Below are 15,415 nucleotides of genomic sequence, written 5' to 3' on the forward strand. Positions count from 1 at the left end.
TTAGAGCTGAGTTCCCCGTAAATCAGAGGCCTGCCCCGGCTGACTGCTGGCCTCGTGGACTGAGAGGCGGAAGTGGCCTCCTGATTATAAATGTCCCTGTCATGACAGGGCTTTCAGCAGCTCCGTCTCAGCCCAGGAGATGGGCTAATGAGGTCTGGTAACTTCAGACCTCTGCTCTGCCTGCAGGCAGAACAGGCTGCCATCTCCCGTCCTCTGAAAATGCAGAGAAGTTGCCTGCGCTGGGTCTCTGTTTGGGAGGCCTGGGAGGAGTGCTGGCCTGGCTGGGCTATGCCTGGCCTAGAAGCATCTCCCGGGTCTGCGGCACCCCCCGCAAGCCTCCGTGCTCCTCTGAAGGCAGCCACATGCCTTACCAGAATCCTTTGGGACAAAAATTAGGGTAGGGCTGTGGGCCAGAGAACAACTGGGTGTGCCAGAGCAGAAGACCCAGCGTGGCTTATGCCCTTTGACCCAGGAAATGGCCTAAGAGAAGGAAGGGCTGTGTGAGGAAGGGGGCAGGACACAGATGCAGGGCTGAGAGCCCTCCCACAGGGCAAGGGCAGGGCTCATTCACACCTGCCAGCCCCCACCCTGGGCTGCAGCCCCGCCCCACCCCCCACATTTCCTGGGACCCTATGCAAATCCCTCTGGGCTGGGCCCCTGAGCAAAAGCTGCTGGCCCTTATTACAAGTCTCTGAGAGCCCTTCAAGATCTGCAGGTTTAGAACACATTTTTGGCTACTCCGGGAAGGACCCATCTTTTCAGAAAGTTTGGAGTTTTGTGTTAAATACCTTTCATTTATTGCAAAATAAATGTTTTTGCAATAGTTTTATAGAAAGTTGGGAAAATTTTTTTAAAAACCACGGAAGATGATTAAACTACCCATTGTCCACCATCTGGAGGTAACCATGAGTAACATTTTGGAGCACTTCCTTCCAGGCTTTTTCCCCTCATTTTTGATACACTCAGGCAGGCACACACACAAACACGCTCTTAACAAAAGCTGTTGTTCTTTGAGCGCTTACTGTAGGACATCCCTGTTGGGCTTTTCATGCACAGTATTTCATTTTACCCTCGTAACAGCCCTGCGAGGAAGAGATGATTCTTCACGTTTTACACGCGAGGGGGGAAAGCTTGCAAGATTTGAGCAGGGGCAGGACATGATCAGATTTTACATTTCTGAAAGCTCACGCATGACAGTGTGCAAAAGGGCGCAGAGGCTAGGCGAGAGGCTGGTGGCTAGATCGGTGGTCCCGTGCAGACCTGGGCCAGGGCCCACAGGTGCACCTTCTCTTCCTCCAGGCCTGGCTCCAGGCCCTTGCCCACTGCAGGGGGCAGGGAACATGCACCCCTCTTCCTTGCTGAAGGGCCCAGATGCACCTCACACAAAGCTCACAAACAACTCAAGTCCAGACTCTTCCCTTTTCTCTGTCTGAATGTATATATGAGGGTATGATCCTTTTTTCTGATGCATTTGAGGATAAATGACATATTTCCTTGACCTCTAAATACTTAAGTGTTTCCTGAAAGTAGGAATATTCTCTTATATCACCGTATTCCATTATCAACTTCTGGAAGTTTAACATTGTGGTCATACTTGAACCTACCTTTCATGTTCCAGTTTATCCGATAATGCCCGGTGGAGAGTTTCCCCTCCAGTGTGGGATCCGGTCAAGGGTAAGGTGTCTACTACCCTTTCCCGAAGGGCAGGAGCTGGATTGGGCAGAGTATTTGTGAAGGGGAGCCCAGGACCACTGCTTGTGTTTGCAGAGCTACTACGATGGGTGCCTAAGTCTCTGTGAGCCAGGGCCTCTGTGTCTGTTTGCTAGTGTGCCAGAGGGACCTGGAGGCCTCTGTCCGTTCTTGCGGTAGCTGTGGCTTGGAAGCCTTATGAAGCCAGATGGGAGACACCACTGCATCTTTGCTCAGTCTCAGCGGGGCACCATCTGGGTGGTTTCTGCAGAGCTGGGAGTGGTGAGGGAAGGAGAGGTGGTGGGTGTTCCTTGAGTCTGTCCTATTCCTGAAAGATCTTTTATAAAGACCCTGAAACCATCGAGGCTGCCAGTTCATATACTACACTTTATGCCGCCACCACCTTGCGCAGGGCCTGTCCCTATGTATGTCTTGGATGTTGGCCGGTTTTCTTCTCAGCTGTCTCTTCCTCGTATATGGAAAACTGGGTTGCAGAGCCTTCGGGGGGTGGGGCAGGGGGCCTTCAGCACCTGGGGTGGGATTGTGGATGTGGACGAAGCCTGCGTTGCCAGGCAGGGGGCCTGGGTCCTGGCGCCTGTTCCGCCAAGCCATGCAGTGCAATGTGAGAAAAGAGAGTGCTGGTCACTGCCAGCTCTGGGTTTCTATGACTGAACCCGTGTGGCAGTCCCACAACCGAGGAAACCCAGGTCTGTGTGCAGAGCTGGAAGTCTCCACTTGGGGCGTCCGTCCACCCACACAGCGATTCTCAGCAGGCCAAGAGGGAGGGGAAGGAGGTGCTCGCTTTTTCTTTTTAATTGAAATACAGTTCACATACCATGAAATTCACCATTTTAAAAAATGTATGATTCCGTAGGTTTTTAATATAGTCACGTGCTTGTGCAAACATCACAAAATCATTATGCAAAATAGAAACGGCATACCCATCAGCTGTCACTTCCTCTCGCCCCGGGTCCCGCGCAACCACTAATCAGCTTTCAGTCGCTATGGATTGACCCGTTCTAGAATTTTCATAGGTATTATCCAGGGTTCTGAGTATCAGGTACCAAAAGATGTATTAAGTTGCTCTTAACAGTGAAACCACAGCTGGTCATTTATGTGGAATCCTGCAATGTGTGTCTTTTTGGGTCTTTTTTCACTTAGCGTGTTTTCAAGGTTTGTCCATGTCAAAGAGCATGTTGGTTTTTTGTTTCTTTTTTTTTTTCTGGCCAAATAATATTCCATGGTGTGAATATACCACATTCTGTATATTCATTCGGTCATTGATGGACATTTGGGTTGTTTCCACCTTTTGGCTATTATGAATAATGTCGCTATGAACATTGGTGGATGAGCTTCTTGTAGGCCTGTGTTTTATTTTTCTTGGGGCTCTACCTCGGGGTGCAATGGCTAGGTCACGTGGTAACTGTGTTTAACCTAGTAGGGAGCACCCAACTGTTTTCCAAACCAGCTGCACCGTTTTTGCATTCCCATCAGCGGTGTCTGAAGGGAAATAGCCTTTGACTGAAAACCTACTATGTGCTAAGCACTATGCTAGACCCTTTCCACACCTCATCTCCTGAAATCTTCACATGAACCCCAGGAAATACCTATTATTGCCTCCATTATACTGAAGAAGACACTGAGGCCCGGAGAAGTGACATGAGTCGCCCAGCATCACCAAGAGAACAGTGGTAGGGCCTAGATTGACACCCTGTCTGTTTCTTATGTTTTCCTGCCTACTCCGTGATTGCTGCCTGCCGAGTGACCGTCCACATGCTTATGTGGGATTAGCCCCTCTTCTCCCCAACACTCCTGGGTACTGTTTTGCAGACGGGAAAGTTGGACCCCCACTACCCAAGGGTCTGCGGGCATGGAGGGAATGTCTTAGACATCAAGTGGAATCCTTTTAATGATTTTGAGATCGCCTCCTGTTCTGAAGATACCACAGTGAGTGTCTGCGTGAGGCGGTTCCCTTTCCCGAGAGGAGCGGGCTGGGGGCATGGGGAGGTGGACTGATGGGTGTCTGTGCTTAGCTCGGATGCTCCTAACCCCATGATCCTTCATGAGGCGAGGTCAGTGTGGGGGGAGGGCTCAGGGAGATTGTGCAGGAGAAAGTCTGGGCTCTGGGACTTGCCCACATGCCCAGCATACTTGCAGCACCTTATCTGGAGCCTCTGGCACTCTTGGGGTTGCCGTCCTGGTTTTAAATCCTGGTGACCAGGAAATAAATATGTGTTGAACTGAAAGCAAAGTCTGCCTGAAAACCCTGTGTATCTCTGAGGGTAAGGGGCCATACAGTCACCCAGGGGCCTGAGAGCTCTGAAAGACAACGGAGAACATCAAGTTTCTGCCATCCCCTCTGTGTCACCCCCTCTCACCCCCACCCCCCACCCCCAGCTCCATTTGTATCCACTTTCTGCTGTGCAAGCCCCTTCCATCCTCAACAATACTACTCTGAAAGGAAGTCCCAGTACCTCTTCCCAGGCCCTTCCTGTGGGGTATAGGCCATGACCTTCTGGCCCTTTATCTTTCCTCTTTCAGGCCATCTAAGGGGGCCACTCCAAAGGAAAGACTTTGGCCATACCCTGTCCTGCGCCAGAGACTGCACTGGCTCCCTAGTGCTCTGATGATAGAGCACAAACTCTTGCTCCTGGCCTTTGAGGCTGTAGCCTGAGCCTTTGGGACTAGGAAGGTGTAGACGACTGTCCTTGGAGAGATGGTCTAGGCTGGGAGCTGGGTTTGATCTGACATCCAGCCTGGGAGTCAGGCCTGTGGCCCGCCCAGCTGCCCACAATGCAGGCCATTAGGATGGCAAAGATTACCAGGAAGCAGATTTGGAGGCCTGGGCTCAACTCTGGCAATGTGAGCCCCGTCTTGGGCTGGAAGACCTTGGCAAAGCCACTATCCCTCTGAGGGTTCCAGAGAGATGGATACAGAGAGCACTCCCCTGGCCCTTCTGCCGGGCACTGCCAGTTCTGTGGCTTAGGGTGGCCTGGGTACCAGGTGACCCTGGCTAACAGCTCCCCTTCCCCCCGCTGTATCTCCCCTGAAAGATTAAGATCTGGGACATCCCCAAGCAGCTGCTGACAAAGAACCTCACAGCCTGCAAGAAGGAGCTAATGGGCCACACCCGCAGGGTGGGCCTGGTCGAGTGGCATCCCACGGCTGCCAACATCCTCTTCAGCTCTGGCTACGACTTCAAGGTGGGTCCGTGCTCTCGTTTCCTGGGGCCCCCCTAACATGACCGCACTGGGCACTTCAGACAACAGAAATTGACCCTCGCTGTGTTCTGGAGACCAGAAATCTAAAATCAAGTTGTCAGGAGGGCCGCGGTCCCTCGAAGACCCTAGAATGCTCCCTCCTGTGCCTCTTAGAACTTCCGATGGCTCTGGGCATTCCCTGGGCTGCACCTGGGTCACTTCGGCCTGCCTCCAGCTTCGTGCAGGCTTCTCTGTGTTTCTGTGTCCTCTCATCTTTGGAGCAGGACACCTGTCAGCGGATGCAGTGTCTACCCCAGTCCATATGACCTCATCATAATTAGTTACATCAGCAAAGACCCGGTTTCCTAATAAGGTCACATTCTGAGGCTCCAGTGGACATGAGGTTTTGTGGTCGGGGCGGGGGGACACTGTACAACCCCTTAGTCGTCCTGGAGGGGTTGGGCTGGATCCCATCCGGAGAAGCTTCGCACTGCCCCACTGACAGCCAAGCTGGCAGTCTATGGGTCCTGGGGTTGGGGAAAATTCATGGTGGTGGAGCCCTGGATTCTATTACAACTCAGTCTCTGCCTTGCAGTAGGAACTAGGAAAGTCCCTTGACTTTTCTAGGCCTCAGTTTCTCCTTTTGTACATGAATGGGGTCGGTGTGACCATAGCCGTGGCTTTGAAACTCTTCCCTTCACAACACAGGGCTTTATGGAGGTACTTTGGGGACCTCTCTAATGGATCAGGGATGGGAGCGGTTGACAGAGCCTCTGACCCCCTTCTGATCAGAAGTGCTCTTTCACATGTGTATGTGGGCTGTGTCTGCAGGGCCACGCTATATGGTTGTGCACGGAACTCTGCACACAGTTCCACGGGGTGCAGGTCACGTCACGGGCTATGGGAATGGATCTCCCTGGAGCTGTGCAGTGCACAACCTCCGCAGCTAAACGTGGCAGCCCTCTATCTGTGTGAGGTGGAAACTGCTGCTAATCAGTGTGTGAGAGCCCCTGGACTAGCTCATCTCTGGGGTCCTCCCAGCGTGGATGGTTTGTCACTCCAAAGCAGATGGTGTTTTCTTTTTGCCGCCAGACAGCCTGACTCCCGGCTTCCCCTCCTGCCACGCGGAGGCTTCAGCCAGCAGATCCCGCCTCCCACCCAAGGCTTCTTGGCCAGACTGCCATCTGTGGCTTCCCTCCTGGGGATACCGTGTTTCACTGCAGCCTGGCGGGCGTGCGACCCTGGAAGCCCGGGGTGGGAGTGGCTGCCGTGCTCAGAAACAGCTCATTGCCGTGCAGGTGATGGTGTGGAACCTGGACACAAAGGAGTCTGTAATCATGAGCCCCGTGAGGACGATTACCTGCCACCAAGGCGTGATCCTCTCCATGTCCTTCAACACCAATGGCAGCCTGCTGGCCACCACCTGTAAAGACCGCAAGCTTCGGATCCTCGACCCCCGGGCCGGGACTGTCCTCCAGGTGTGTGCCGGGCTGGGGTCTGGCTTGGGGGCAGAGGAGCAAGGGGCGGTGAGGGCCTGCGGGAGGCTAGTAATGCTGTGGGCACTGTGGCCAAGCCTTCACATGTGCTATCTCTCTGTCCTCTTGGCCCTGCTGGGAGGTGGGATGTGTCCCCTGCATTCTTTGGATGAGAAAACGAAGGCTAAGGAGAGGTCAGGTGATTTGCCCACCTTGAAAGCTGAGTTTTGAACCTAGTTAACTCCAGAACTTGCCGGTGTGCCTAAGCTCTGTCAAGAGGCACATCACTCCTGCCGGTCAGCTGTGTGACCAAAGACAAGCACTTTCTGTTCTCTGAGCCTTCGCTTCCTTATCTGCAACAGTGGGCTGTCAGTCCTTCCTCTAGAAGGATTGAATGAGATAACTCAGGTGACAGTGCCCACCCCGCCCATTGCCTTGCATACAGTGAACACTCAAGGATCTCTCAGCACGAGCACAGAGGTGCGCTGAAGTTTGCCTCGATCATAGCTCAGAAAAAGCTCAGCAAAAATAGTAGTTGAGCCCCCAGATGGATGGGAGGATCTCTGGAAGGCTTCCTGGGGGTGGTGTCTCTGGAAAGATTCTCTAAGCAGAGCTAGGTAGTGAACAAGAAAGGCATTTCAGTAGAGCAGCAGCAGCAAAGGCAGGGAGGCCAGGGACCCTAGCTGTGGCCCACGAGCCCCTGACCACACATGTCCATCCAGGAAACCAGCTGCACAGGGCACCGGGCCAACAAGGTACTGTTTCTGGGGAACCTGAATAAGCTGCTGTCCACGGGCACATCCCAGTGGAACAACCGGCAGCTGGCGGTGTGGGACCAGGTGAGTATCCCGTGCAGCCCTACCCTGCCCCTCACTGTTGTCTATAGCTGAGTTTTGGCTTCGTTCACTCACTCGTTTGTTCGTGCCCTTACTCATTGCCCAAGCACGTACTTAGCAGAGCCGGCCGGTGCTAAGGGTGCTGGGATGCAAACTGGGGGGCTGCTCAGATCTTGCACATCTTCTCGTTTGAGGAGGGAGTGACCGTGGTGTGGGGCTCAGGGGGAGGTGGCCGCATCTGGACCAGGACAAGGGGTGGGGGTGGGGGGAGAGAGAGGAGATGTGCTTCTGGACAGAAGGAACAGCTGGGGTGAGGGCTTGGAGGCAGGTGGGCAGGAGCAGCAGCTGAGGGGGTGAGGGCAAGGGCCAGGCCAGGCACTGCAGGAGCGCTTGGCTAGAGTTCAAAGACTAGACAGATTGCTTGCTCTCTCTGACCTCCTCCTCCATCAAATAATCAGACAAGCAGGGGAGGGCTGGTGTGCCATCAGCGGTGTGAGAGGTGATGGGTTGGAGGCAAAATGCCTGCAGGATAAAAGGGGGTGGTCTCTCTCCCTCTGTCTCCTTCCCTCTCACATGCACGCGTGCACACACACACACTTACCCAGAGCCCCTTGGCAGGCATTCCCATCTCCAGGAACACCACTGAGGACCTCCAGGAGTGACCCACAGGCCTTCCTGGTCTCCTTTCCTTGTAGGACAACCTGTCCCAGCCTCTCTTCGAGATGGACCTGGATGGCTCCTCGGGCGTGCTGTTTCCCTTCTATGATGTGGACACCAACATGCTCTATGTGGTGGGGAAGGTGAGCCTGGTGTGGCAGGGAGGGGGCTGCCTGAGCCCCTGAGGCAGGGAGCAGGGCTACCCCAGCCTAGCCCTACCGCTAGCCCCACAACAACCGGGGGCCCTGGGGGTTCAGGCCAGGGAGAGGGATGAGGAAGGCTTTCTGGACACTGTCTCCTTGCACTGGGCACATACCCTGTCCCACCATCCTGGCTCCCAGCGAACACCCAGGGCCAGGGATTTGGGCAGACACCCGAGGCTTATCGCTCCTCAGGTCTGAGACCAGATGAGGAGGCCCCATTGGTGTTTCTCAATAGGAGTACCTTCGAATTTGGGCTGGAGCAGGTTTTCACTGGGTAGGACTAACTGGTACTTGGCATCGTAGCTCCTCCCCACCAGTGCCTGGAGCAGCACTCTGTCCCTCTCTCCCTTCCCAAGTCACTAGGACAGGGACAACCAGAAATGCCCCAGAAGTGTAAGATCACTGGATGGTCTCAGGACCCACCATTGCTGACCTTTTTGTGCAGCTGGGAGTGGGACTCAGGCCTGTGCTCCCAGAGTTTCTGCCTTGGAGGCACATAGGTGGGCTTTGGGTCATGATTGGGAGAATCGAGTGTTGAAATGAGGACCCCTTGCTGCTTTAACAGCAGTTCCCTGGTGTTTTCTTATGTGAGGTGGCTTTGCCAGCCCTTCGGTCACTGTGAATGCCAGGTTTCTGCTGCATGGCCGTGGGAGGCCCCGGGGGGGCGGATGGGACCCGGCTCTGAGTTGTACCCTCCTCCTCCTCAGGGAGATGGAAACATCCGCTACTATGAGGTGAGCGCCAACAAGCCTCACCTGAGCTACCTGACAGAGTACCGCTCCCACAGCCCGCAGAAGGGGATGGGTGAGTACGGAATGCTGAGGACACGTGGGGTCTGGGGAGACAGGAGCGAGTCAGATGAGGGCCCCACCCTGGAGAGGACCCCATTCAGGAGGTCAGAAGGTGGATCAAGGCAGACTCTATGGGAGCTCTGATGGAAGTATGTAGGAGGTTCTCTGGGAGCAAGCAGCAGGAAGTCGAGGAAGGCTTCCCAGAGGAGGCAACACTCGAGGAGCCAAAAGGGGAGCGGAGCACAGTATGCGGAGAGAATGAAGGCATTCTAGGCTGAGGTAGGGCAGTTACAGCAGCAGCCACAACATAAGAGAGACGGACCTAGGAGAGCCCCTATTCTGTAAGTGTATTTGGGAATAGAAAAAAAAAAAAAAAAGAAAGAAGACACATCTCTATGTTATCTATAAGAAACCCACTTGAACATGAAGACACAGCTACATTAACCACAAAGGGAAGGAGAAGGACACCATGGTAACACTCATCAACAGGATGGGGGCAGGAGCTCTGTTCAGAGCAGCTCAGGCGCAAGCTGGAGGGGAGGACCAAGTCTGATTACTCCAACCCCATTTCCCCAGCACAGGGCCCAGCCCAGTGTAGGTATTTGCTCATGAACTGTCTGTAGACGGAAGGGGGGTGGGAGGAGGGAACTCTCTGCTCATGCCCAGGTGTGCACTCTGGCTTTGCCCCTCACCCTGGGTCCCTGTGACCCCAGCCCAGCCAGAACCTCTGAGCCCTCCTTGGCCATCTGCCCGCAGGTGTCATGCCAAAGAGAGGTCTCGACGTCACCTCCTGCGAGATCTTCCGCTTCTACAAGCTGATTACAAGCAAAGGCCTCATTGAGCCTATATCCATGATTGTACCCCGGCGGGTAAGGGTGGTGTGGCCATCTGTGAGGGAGGCGGGAGCCCCTTCTGAAGAAGACATGCCCTGGGAGCTGGAGCCCGGAGCCCATGCCCTTGGGGTAACAGCAAGGAGGCTGGTGGCCACTCCTCAAGGGAAAGGCCTTTCTCATTGTCAGTGCAGTGTTGCTGGGAGCTAAGGGTCCTGAGACCAAACCATCTCTGCTCTTGAGTTGCTGTGTGACCTTGGACATGTCCCTTTGCTCTCTTGGCCTTGGTTTCTTCAACTCCTAGGTGGGGAAATCCTGGACCCCAGCTCCCTTAGGGCCCTTCCATCTGGGCAGCCCCTTTGCCACCTCGGTCCTCACTCCTGGCTTCTCCTACAGTCGGAGTCTTACCAAGAGGACATCTACCCGCCTACGGCAGGAGCCCGGCCCTCTCTGACAGCCCAGGAGTGGCTCTGTGGGATGAATAAAGGTGAGGGGGGCAGATGAAGGCCCCGTGCAAATGTGAGGTGAAATGGAGTGTCCAGTCATCCCAGGTAGCTGAAAGGGGTTTGGCCTACAGTTGTATTCTCCCATAACCCCTTGTCCTTGACAGTGAGTCCCCATTGGCTAGGATGGTCCCATATGGGTCTGAGAATGGAGGGCTTGTCCTAAGTGGCTCAGGAAAGTCTTTCCAAATCAAGGCATTTTGCTCCATGGAACACTTCTTGAAACTCCAGACTGTGCAGCGTGAGTGGGCAGTCTCGGCCCCAGGCCCTTGCCCATCTTCCCATCCCCACTTTGCAATTACTTTTCAGCCTAAGAGACCCTAGTCTAGGCAGAAGCTTCCCGCTGCCCACGCCTGCCCCAGGCCCTTCCTCCCTGTGCTGACACCACCCCCCCCTTGCCCTGTCCACCTAAGGGCTACCCCAGAGGAGGCAATGTGTGCTCTTGGCCCCTCCGCGGCGCCTGCCTCTTCCTTTGGGCGACACTTGGTCTGTTCCTCTCTGGACTTCTCACGTCTTCTTTGACTGCTACCTTGGCACCCACCCCACCCCACCCCACCCCTGCTTCTCAGGGCTGTTGGGAGGATTCATGAACTGGTAGAAGGCAGAGCGCAATGCATACAGGACTGTCCCTGTAAAGCAAGGACAAGTCTTCACTGGAGCCATTCGCAGTGTTTGGGGGCAGCTGCAGGCATACACTCAGCGGCCCTGGCAAACCAGGCCTCGCTTAGATGATCCCGTGGGGATGTGTTTGCGAGCTGGGTGCCCCAGTGTGGGGGCTGGTTCTTGTCTGCATGCGGCCAGAGCTCCACTCTTGTCCATCTGCTCACGAGCCCTCGGTCCTCACACGGCCCTTTGCTTCCCTCCCAGGCCCAGTCATGGTGTCCCTGAGGCCCTGCTCCGAGCTCCTGAGCCCGCAGCCACTGCTCCCAGAGACATCCCCCTCCGTCTCCATGGCCCCCTCCAAACAAACAGACAAGGTAGTTGTAGACGATGGCCGGAGAGCCTTCTCCCGTCTGGAGGAGAAGGTGCCCAGGCAGGGAGCAGCAGAACACAGGCTGGAAGAGAAGACCCCTCGGCTCACCAACGGCTTCGACATGGAGTGTCCCCCACCAAAGACAGAGAACGAGGTGGGAACGAGGGGGGCGGTGCGTGCACTGGGATGGTCGGGAGAAAGTGAGCGGTAAAGACGGCCAGCCGTGGGGCCTGGCCTGGCCTGGCCTCTTGACTTGCTTTGTGACCTCATTGACCAAACAGGCAGTGAGCGCTGTGGTCTGCCAAGATGGCGGGTGTATATCCAGATGGCGGAAAACCGTCTGCAAGATGCAGAGGGTTTGATTCCGTATTAGAATTCCTCCCTGCTCTGACGCTAGGATTTTCTGTTTTCATAGTCAACATTTGTTAAGTGCCCGCCACGTCCCAGGTCCTGTGGTAGGCACTGTGGCTTATGACCTGACTGAATTTTCTCCCCAGGCCTGGGGGTCAGTATGTAGTGGCTAAAAGCACAGGGGCCGGCACCTCACAGAGGAGTCCTGGTCCTGCCTCTGCTGAACACTGACAGGAGGACCTCAGAGCCAGGGGCTGAATCTCTCTTGGCCTCGGCGGCAGGGGGTGGGGGAAGGGGTACTTACACTCCCACCTCTGTAGGGGTGTGAAGATCCTCAGGGGAGCGCCCAGCATCTGCAAATGGTTCCCTATGCCACAGTGATGACGCTAACGCCCAGGTTCATCTTCTGACCCCCGGGTTCCTAGAGGAGGAAATTAAAACTCAAGAGAGGCTAAGTAACTTGCTGAGGTCACTTCATTTAGCTAGTTTAGTGGTGAGAACTGTAGCCTCCAGACTTCAGGGCCATGCATCCTTTCCTCTATCCCACAGGGCATCTAAGGAGGCAAAAAAAAAAAAAAAAAAAAAGTCTGACACATCGAGTCATTTATTTACTTCATTTATTGTGTGAAGAAATGATTTTATAAAGTTCTGTGCAATGGCCGCTCCCTTGAGCCTCCACGTGTCTGTGTGTGGAAAGGGGGCGGTGGTTTGTCCTTCCCGAGGGTGTTCTGGCCCCTCAAATCCGGGGCCACCGCGTGATCTCTCTCTCTGTTCTGTGCTTTCCCAGCTGCTGCAGATGTTCTATCGACAACAGGAGGAGATCCGAAGGCTCCGCGAGCTGTTGACGCAGCGCGAGGTGCAGGCCAAGCAGTTGGAGCTGGAGGTCCAGAACTCGCGCATGGGCTCACAGAGGTTCTGAGCAGAGCGTGCTGCCCTCCCCACCCTCAGGGACACCACTTGGCTCCACGGGGAGGTCCAGAACCAAACCACAAGTCCCCCAAGAACAACCACTATTTCTATATTTTTTACCAGAAAACGAAAACTCTCGGTTGCTGGAAGATTCTAGTGGGAGGGGTGTGGTGCCGTTTTCTACTTGCCTTCTCAAAACAGGTGTCTGAATTGACTCTTTTTAGACAACAACTTGCCTTCGGTTTTGTTCTGTGTTTAAGGGTCCACGGCGAGCTGTCATTTCTCCAGGAAAAGAACACTATAAAGTTAGAGCTGGAAGGATCCAAGAGGGGAAGCTGCCTGTGATTTTCAAACTGTCCACAGGGTGGGAGGAAGCCTAAGCAGGAGGGCTGTGGCCCCCACCCCCACCCCGTTCCAACCAGACAGCTTCCCTTCTTTCTGATTTATATATCGGCTTCCATGGAATACATAGTTCTGTTTCTGAAAAAACATTGAGAAGTTTGAAAAGCAGTGATCTGGCACAATTCCTCATTTTACAGGTGGGGAAACTGAGGCCCAGAGAGAGACGAGTGACCAGGGTCCACAGAGGGTTCATGGAAGGGCTGGGTCAAGCTTCTGGTCTGCTGGGTCTTTCTGCCTCTCCCGGTCTGATGCAGCTCTCAGCCCGCAGGGCAGGAATCTGTTTATTCTGGGTTCAGCAGTGACTTCTTACAGGTCCTTCCCTCTCTGGTCTCAGTTTCTCCATCTGAACCTGGGGACCCTGGGGTGTGCTGCCTTCTACAGGATCTGCCTCCTGAGACAAGAAGCCATGGCCTTGACCTGAGGAAAACTACCCATAGCAATGATCTGGGTCGGCTGTAGGAACTCACAAGACATTGGTGAACCAGCAGAGGAAGTTTAACTGTGGGGAAATAAGTCAAGCTTTGGCCCAGTGCTAGAACACAGAGAGGAAGCCCATACCATCCTCTCTTCAATCGCCATCAGCCAAGTGTGGACAGACACTTATCTCTTTTGTGGGGGAGCAGACATCAGGGTGGTTCCTGTGACCACTGACAGGCCACAGAGCCTGTCCGCTCCAGGATAGATAGAGGCAGGTAGATTTTGGTCTACGAGGCAGGGAGCCCCAGCACTGTGGGATGCCTGAAGAACCCCGTGGCCACCCCCTTCTGGAGAGGTATGACTGCACTAGGGAAGGGAGTAGGGCCAGGTGACCCTGAAGTTTCCTTCTAGCCTGAGAGTAATATGTCCTTCCCTTGTGAATCTGCGTCCTACGCCCATTCGCTAAGGTTCTTTGTCAGTGGCCAATACACAGCCGAGCTAGAGATGGAAAATGTTGGAAATTAATTGAGCCCTGATGGGATTTTGTCCACTGCACAGGGCAATCCTAGAGCTAAGATGGGGACGGGAGGAGGCCCCACCGCCTGGTAGGTTTCAGCCCAGGCTGTACGTTGAGAGTCCTCTTAGGAGGGTTCGAGAAATACAGATGCCTCGTCCCAATCCCAGGCCAGTTGAAGCTGAATCTTTGCGTATATTGCTCTGAGTTCCCAAGTCATTCTGCAGTACAGACTGGAGAGCCGCTGAGCTGGCCCATCTGTACCTATCTGCGGTAGAGATGAGGACAGAGAACGTCAGACCGGCTCTGGGATCTAACCCCCTCCTCTGAATCTGGGCCGGAAGTGTCCCGTGTCTCTGTGGGACCCCTGGCTACAACTCGATGAGGGCTCTGTGACCCCGAGCGCCCCCTCCCCTAGCCATAGCTTGGTCCCCTTGTCTGCCTACACATACCAGACGCCCGCATCCTCTGTCTTGTTGACTCGTCCCTGGGGCTCACCAGAGGCCATGTCCCAGGCATTGTGAGGGAACAGAGCTCCCCTGGGTGGGGCTGCCTCTCCCACCTCATGGGCAGTCAGCTCTCTGCAGTGTACAAAGCCCTTCCACCTCCACTCCCTGGCATGTCCAGCTCTAATTCTAACATGGGCCAGGTGGGCATCGCCCCCCTGGTCAGAATGATGACACTATCCCCATGTCATTCCCAGAGAATGAAGAAGGATCACGCCCACAGGCACTGGCCGCAAACAGCCAGAGTTGGGGCTGAGTCTGGGGCGCCTCCCAAATGCTCCTCTGAGCAGAACCTTCTCAGGCTCTTAAGGGACCCAGACCTCATGCTTAAAAACAATGTGAAGGCATCTGTGAACAAACTTGTTTTTTGGGTTTGCTTTTTTTTTTAAACTAGAATAAATTATTTAAATTATTTCACAGCAAGGGAGAGGGATAGGTGATTTTTATCAAATATTTTTTTAAGCCATTTTTTAAAATTGCATTTTTGTTTATGTTCTTGACTGATGAAGCAGAGGTTGCCCAGCATCTGCAGGGCCAGGCCTGCACACTCAGGGCAAAGCAGAATGTGCACTCATCTCTTTACTCCGTCCTCTGGGAGGCCCCTGATCGTTGACTCAGGAGCTTTCTGAGAATGAAGACAGCACCGGGAGATGAGCGCTGGGGCGTATCCACCTTAGCTCTACAATAAATGTTCTTCCTGGAACTAAATTTAAGATTGTATCATAGAGGGAAGAAGGAAATCAAAAATAGATCTATGCTTTTAATATGAAACCGTGCCTGAAATAGTCTGATTGTTTTAATGTTGTTTCTGAAATTCCTTTTACCTTTGTAAAAAAAAAAAAAAAATTAAGAAATAAAAATGAAAATAAATAGATGTGAAATCGTGCAATGGAAAGAATGCACCAAAATAATAAACAACATCTGCCTTGACATTTTAATACCTGGAGCTTTCCTTTTCTTGATTTGTTCTACAAATACCAATTAAATTATCTACTTGTTTGGACCAGAGACCGGGCTGGGAAACAGATAAAACAGACTTGGTCCCTGCCCTCTGAAGTTTTTAGTTCTGCTTGGAAGGAAGATGAGGGCCAGGTTAGGGGAAGTGTGGGCTGCTCTGGGTGAATAAGCAAGGTGGGCTTCCTGGAGGAGGTGAAATTTA

General features: G+C 53.8%; 1 protein-coding gene across 2 annotated transcripts in view; it reads left to right on the top strand.

Annotated features, from left to right (window-relative positions):
• CORO2A (coronin 2A) overlaps nucleotides 1-15,194 on the top strand; it is a 53,441-nt gene extending 38,247 nt beyond the window's left edge. For both annotated transcript variants that reach the window (XM_059142098.1, XM_059142099.1), the window contains exons 3-12: nucleotides 3,520-3,636; nucleotides 4,743-4,892; nucleotides 6,188-6,367; nucleotides 7,087-7,203; nucleotides 7,896-8,000; nucleotides 8,768-8,864; nucleotides 9,608-9,720; nucleotides 10,078-10,168; nucleotides 11,052-11,311; nucleotides 12,296-15,194. In XM_059142098.1, coding sequence (XP_058998081.1) covers nucleotides 3,520-3,636; nucleotides 4,743-4,892; nucleotides 6,188-6,367; nucleotides 7,087-7,203; nucleotides 7,896-8,000; nucleotides 8,768-8,864; nucleotides 9,608-9,720; nucleotides 10,078-10,168; nucleotides 11,052-11,311; nucleotides 12,296-12,427 — 1,362 coding nt within the window. In that variant the 3' untranslated portion in view covers nucleotides 12,428-15,194. The remainder of the gene's footprint in view (nucleotides 1-3,519; nucleotides 3,637-4,742; nucleotides 4,893-6,187; nucleotides 6,368-7,086; nucleotides 7,204-7,895; nucleotides 8,001-8,767; nucleotides 8,865-9,607; nucleotides 9,721-10,077; nucleotides 10,169-11,051; nucleotides 11,312-12,295) is intronic.
• Nucleotides 15,195-15,415: the final 221 nt, after the last annotated feature.

This window comes from Mustela lutreola, chromosome 12, assembly GCF_030435805.1.
Source record: "Mustela lutreola isolate mMusLut2 chromosome 12, mMusLut2.pri, whole genome shotgun sequence".
NCBI classification, from domain to species: Eukaryota; Metazoa; Chordata; class Mammalia; order Carnivora; family Mustelidae; genus Mustela; species Mustela lutreola.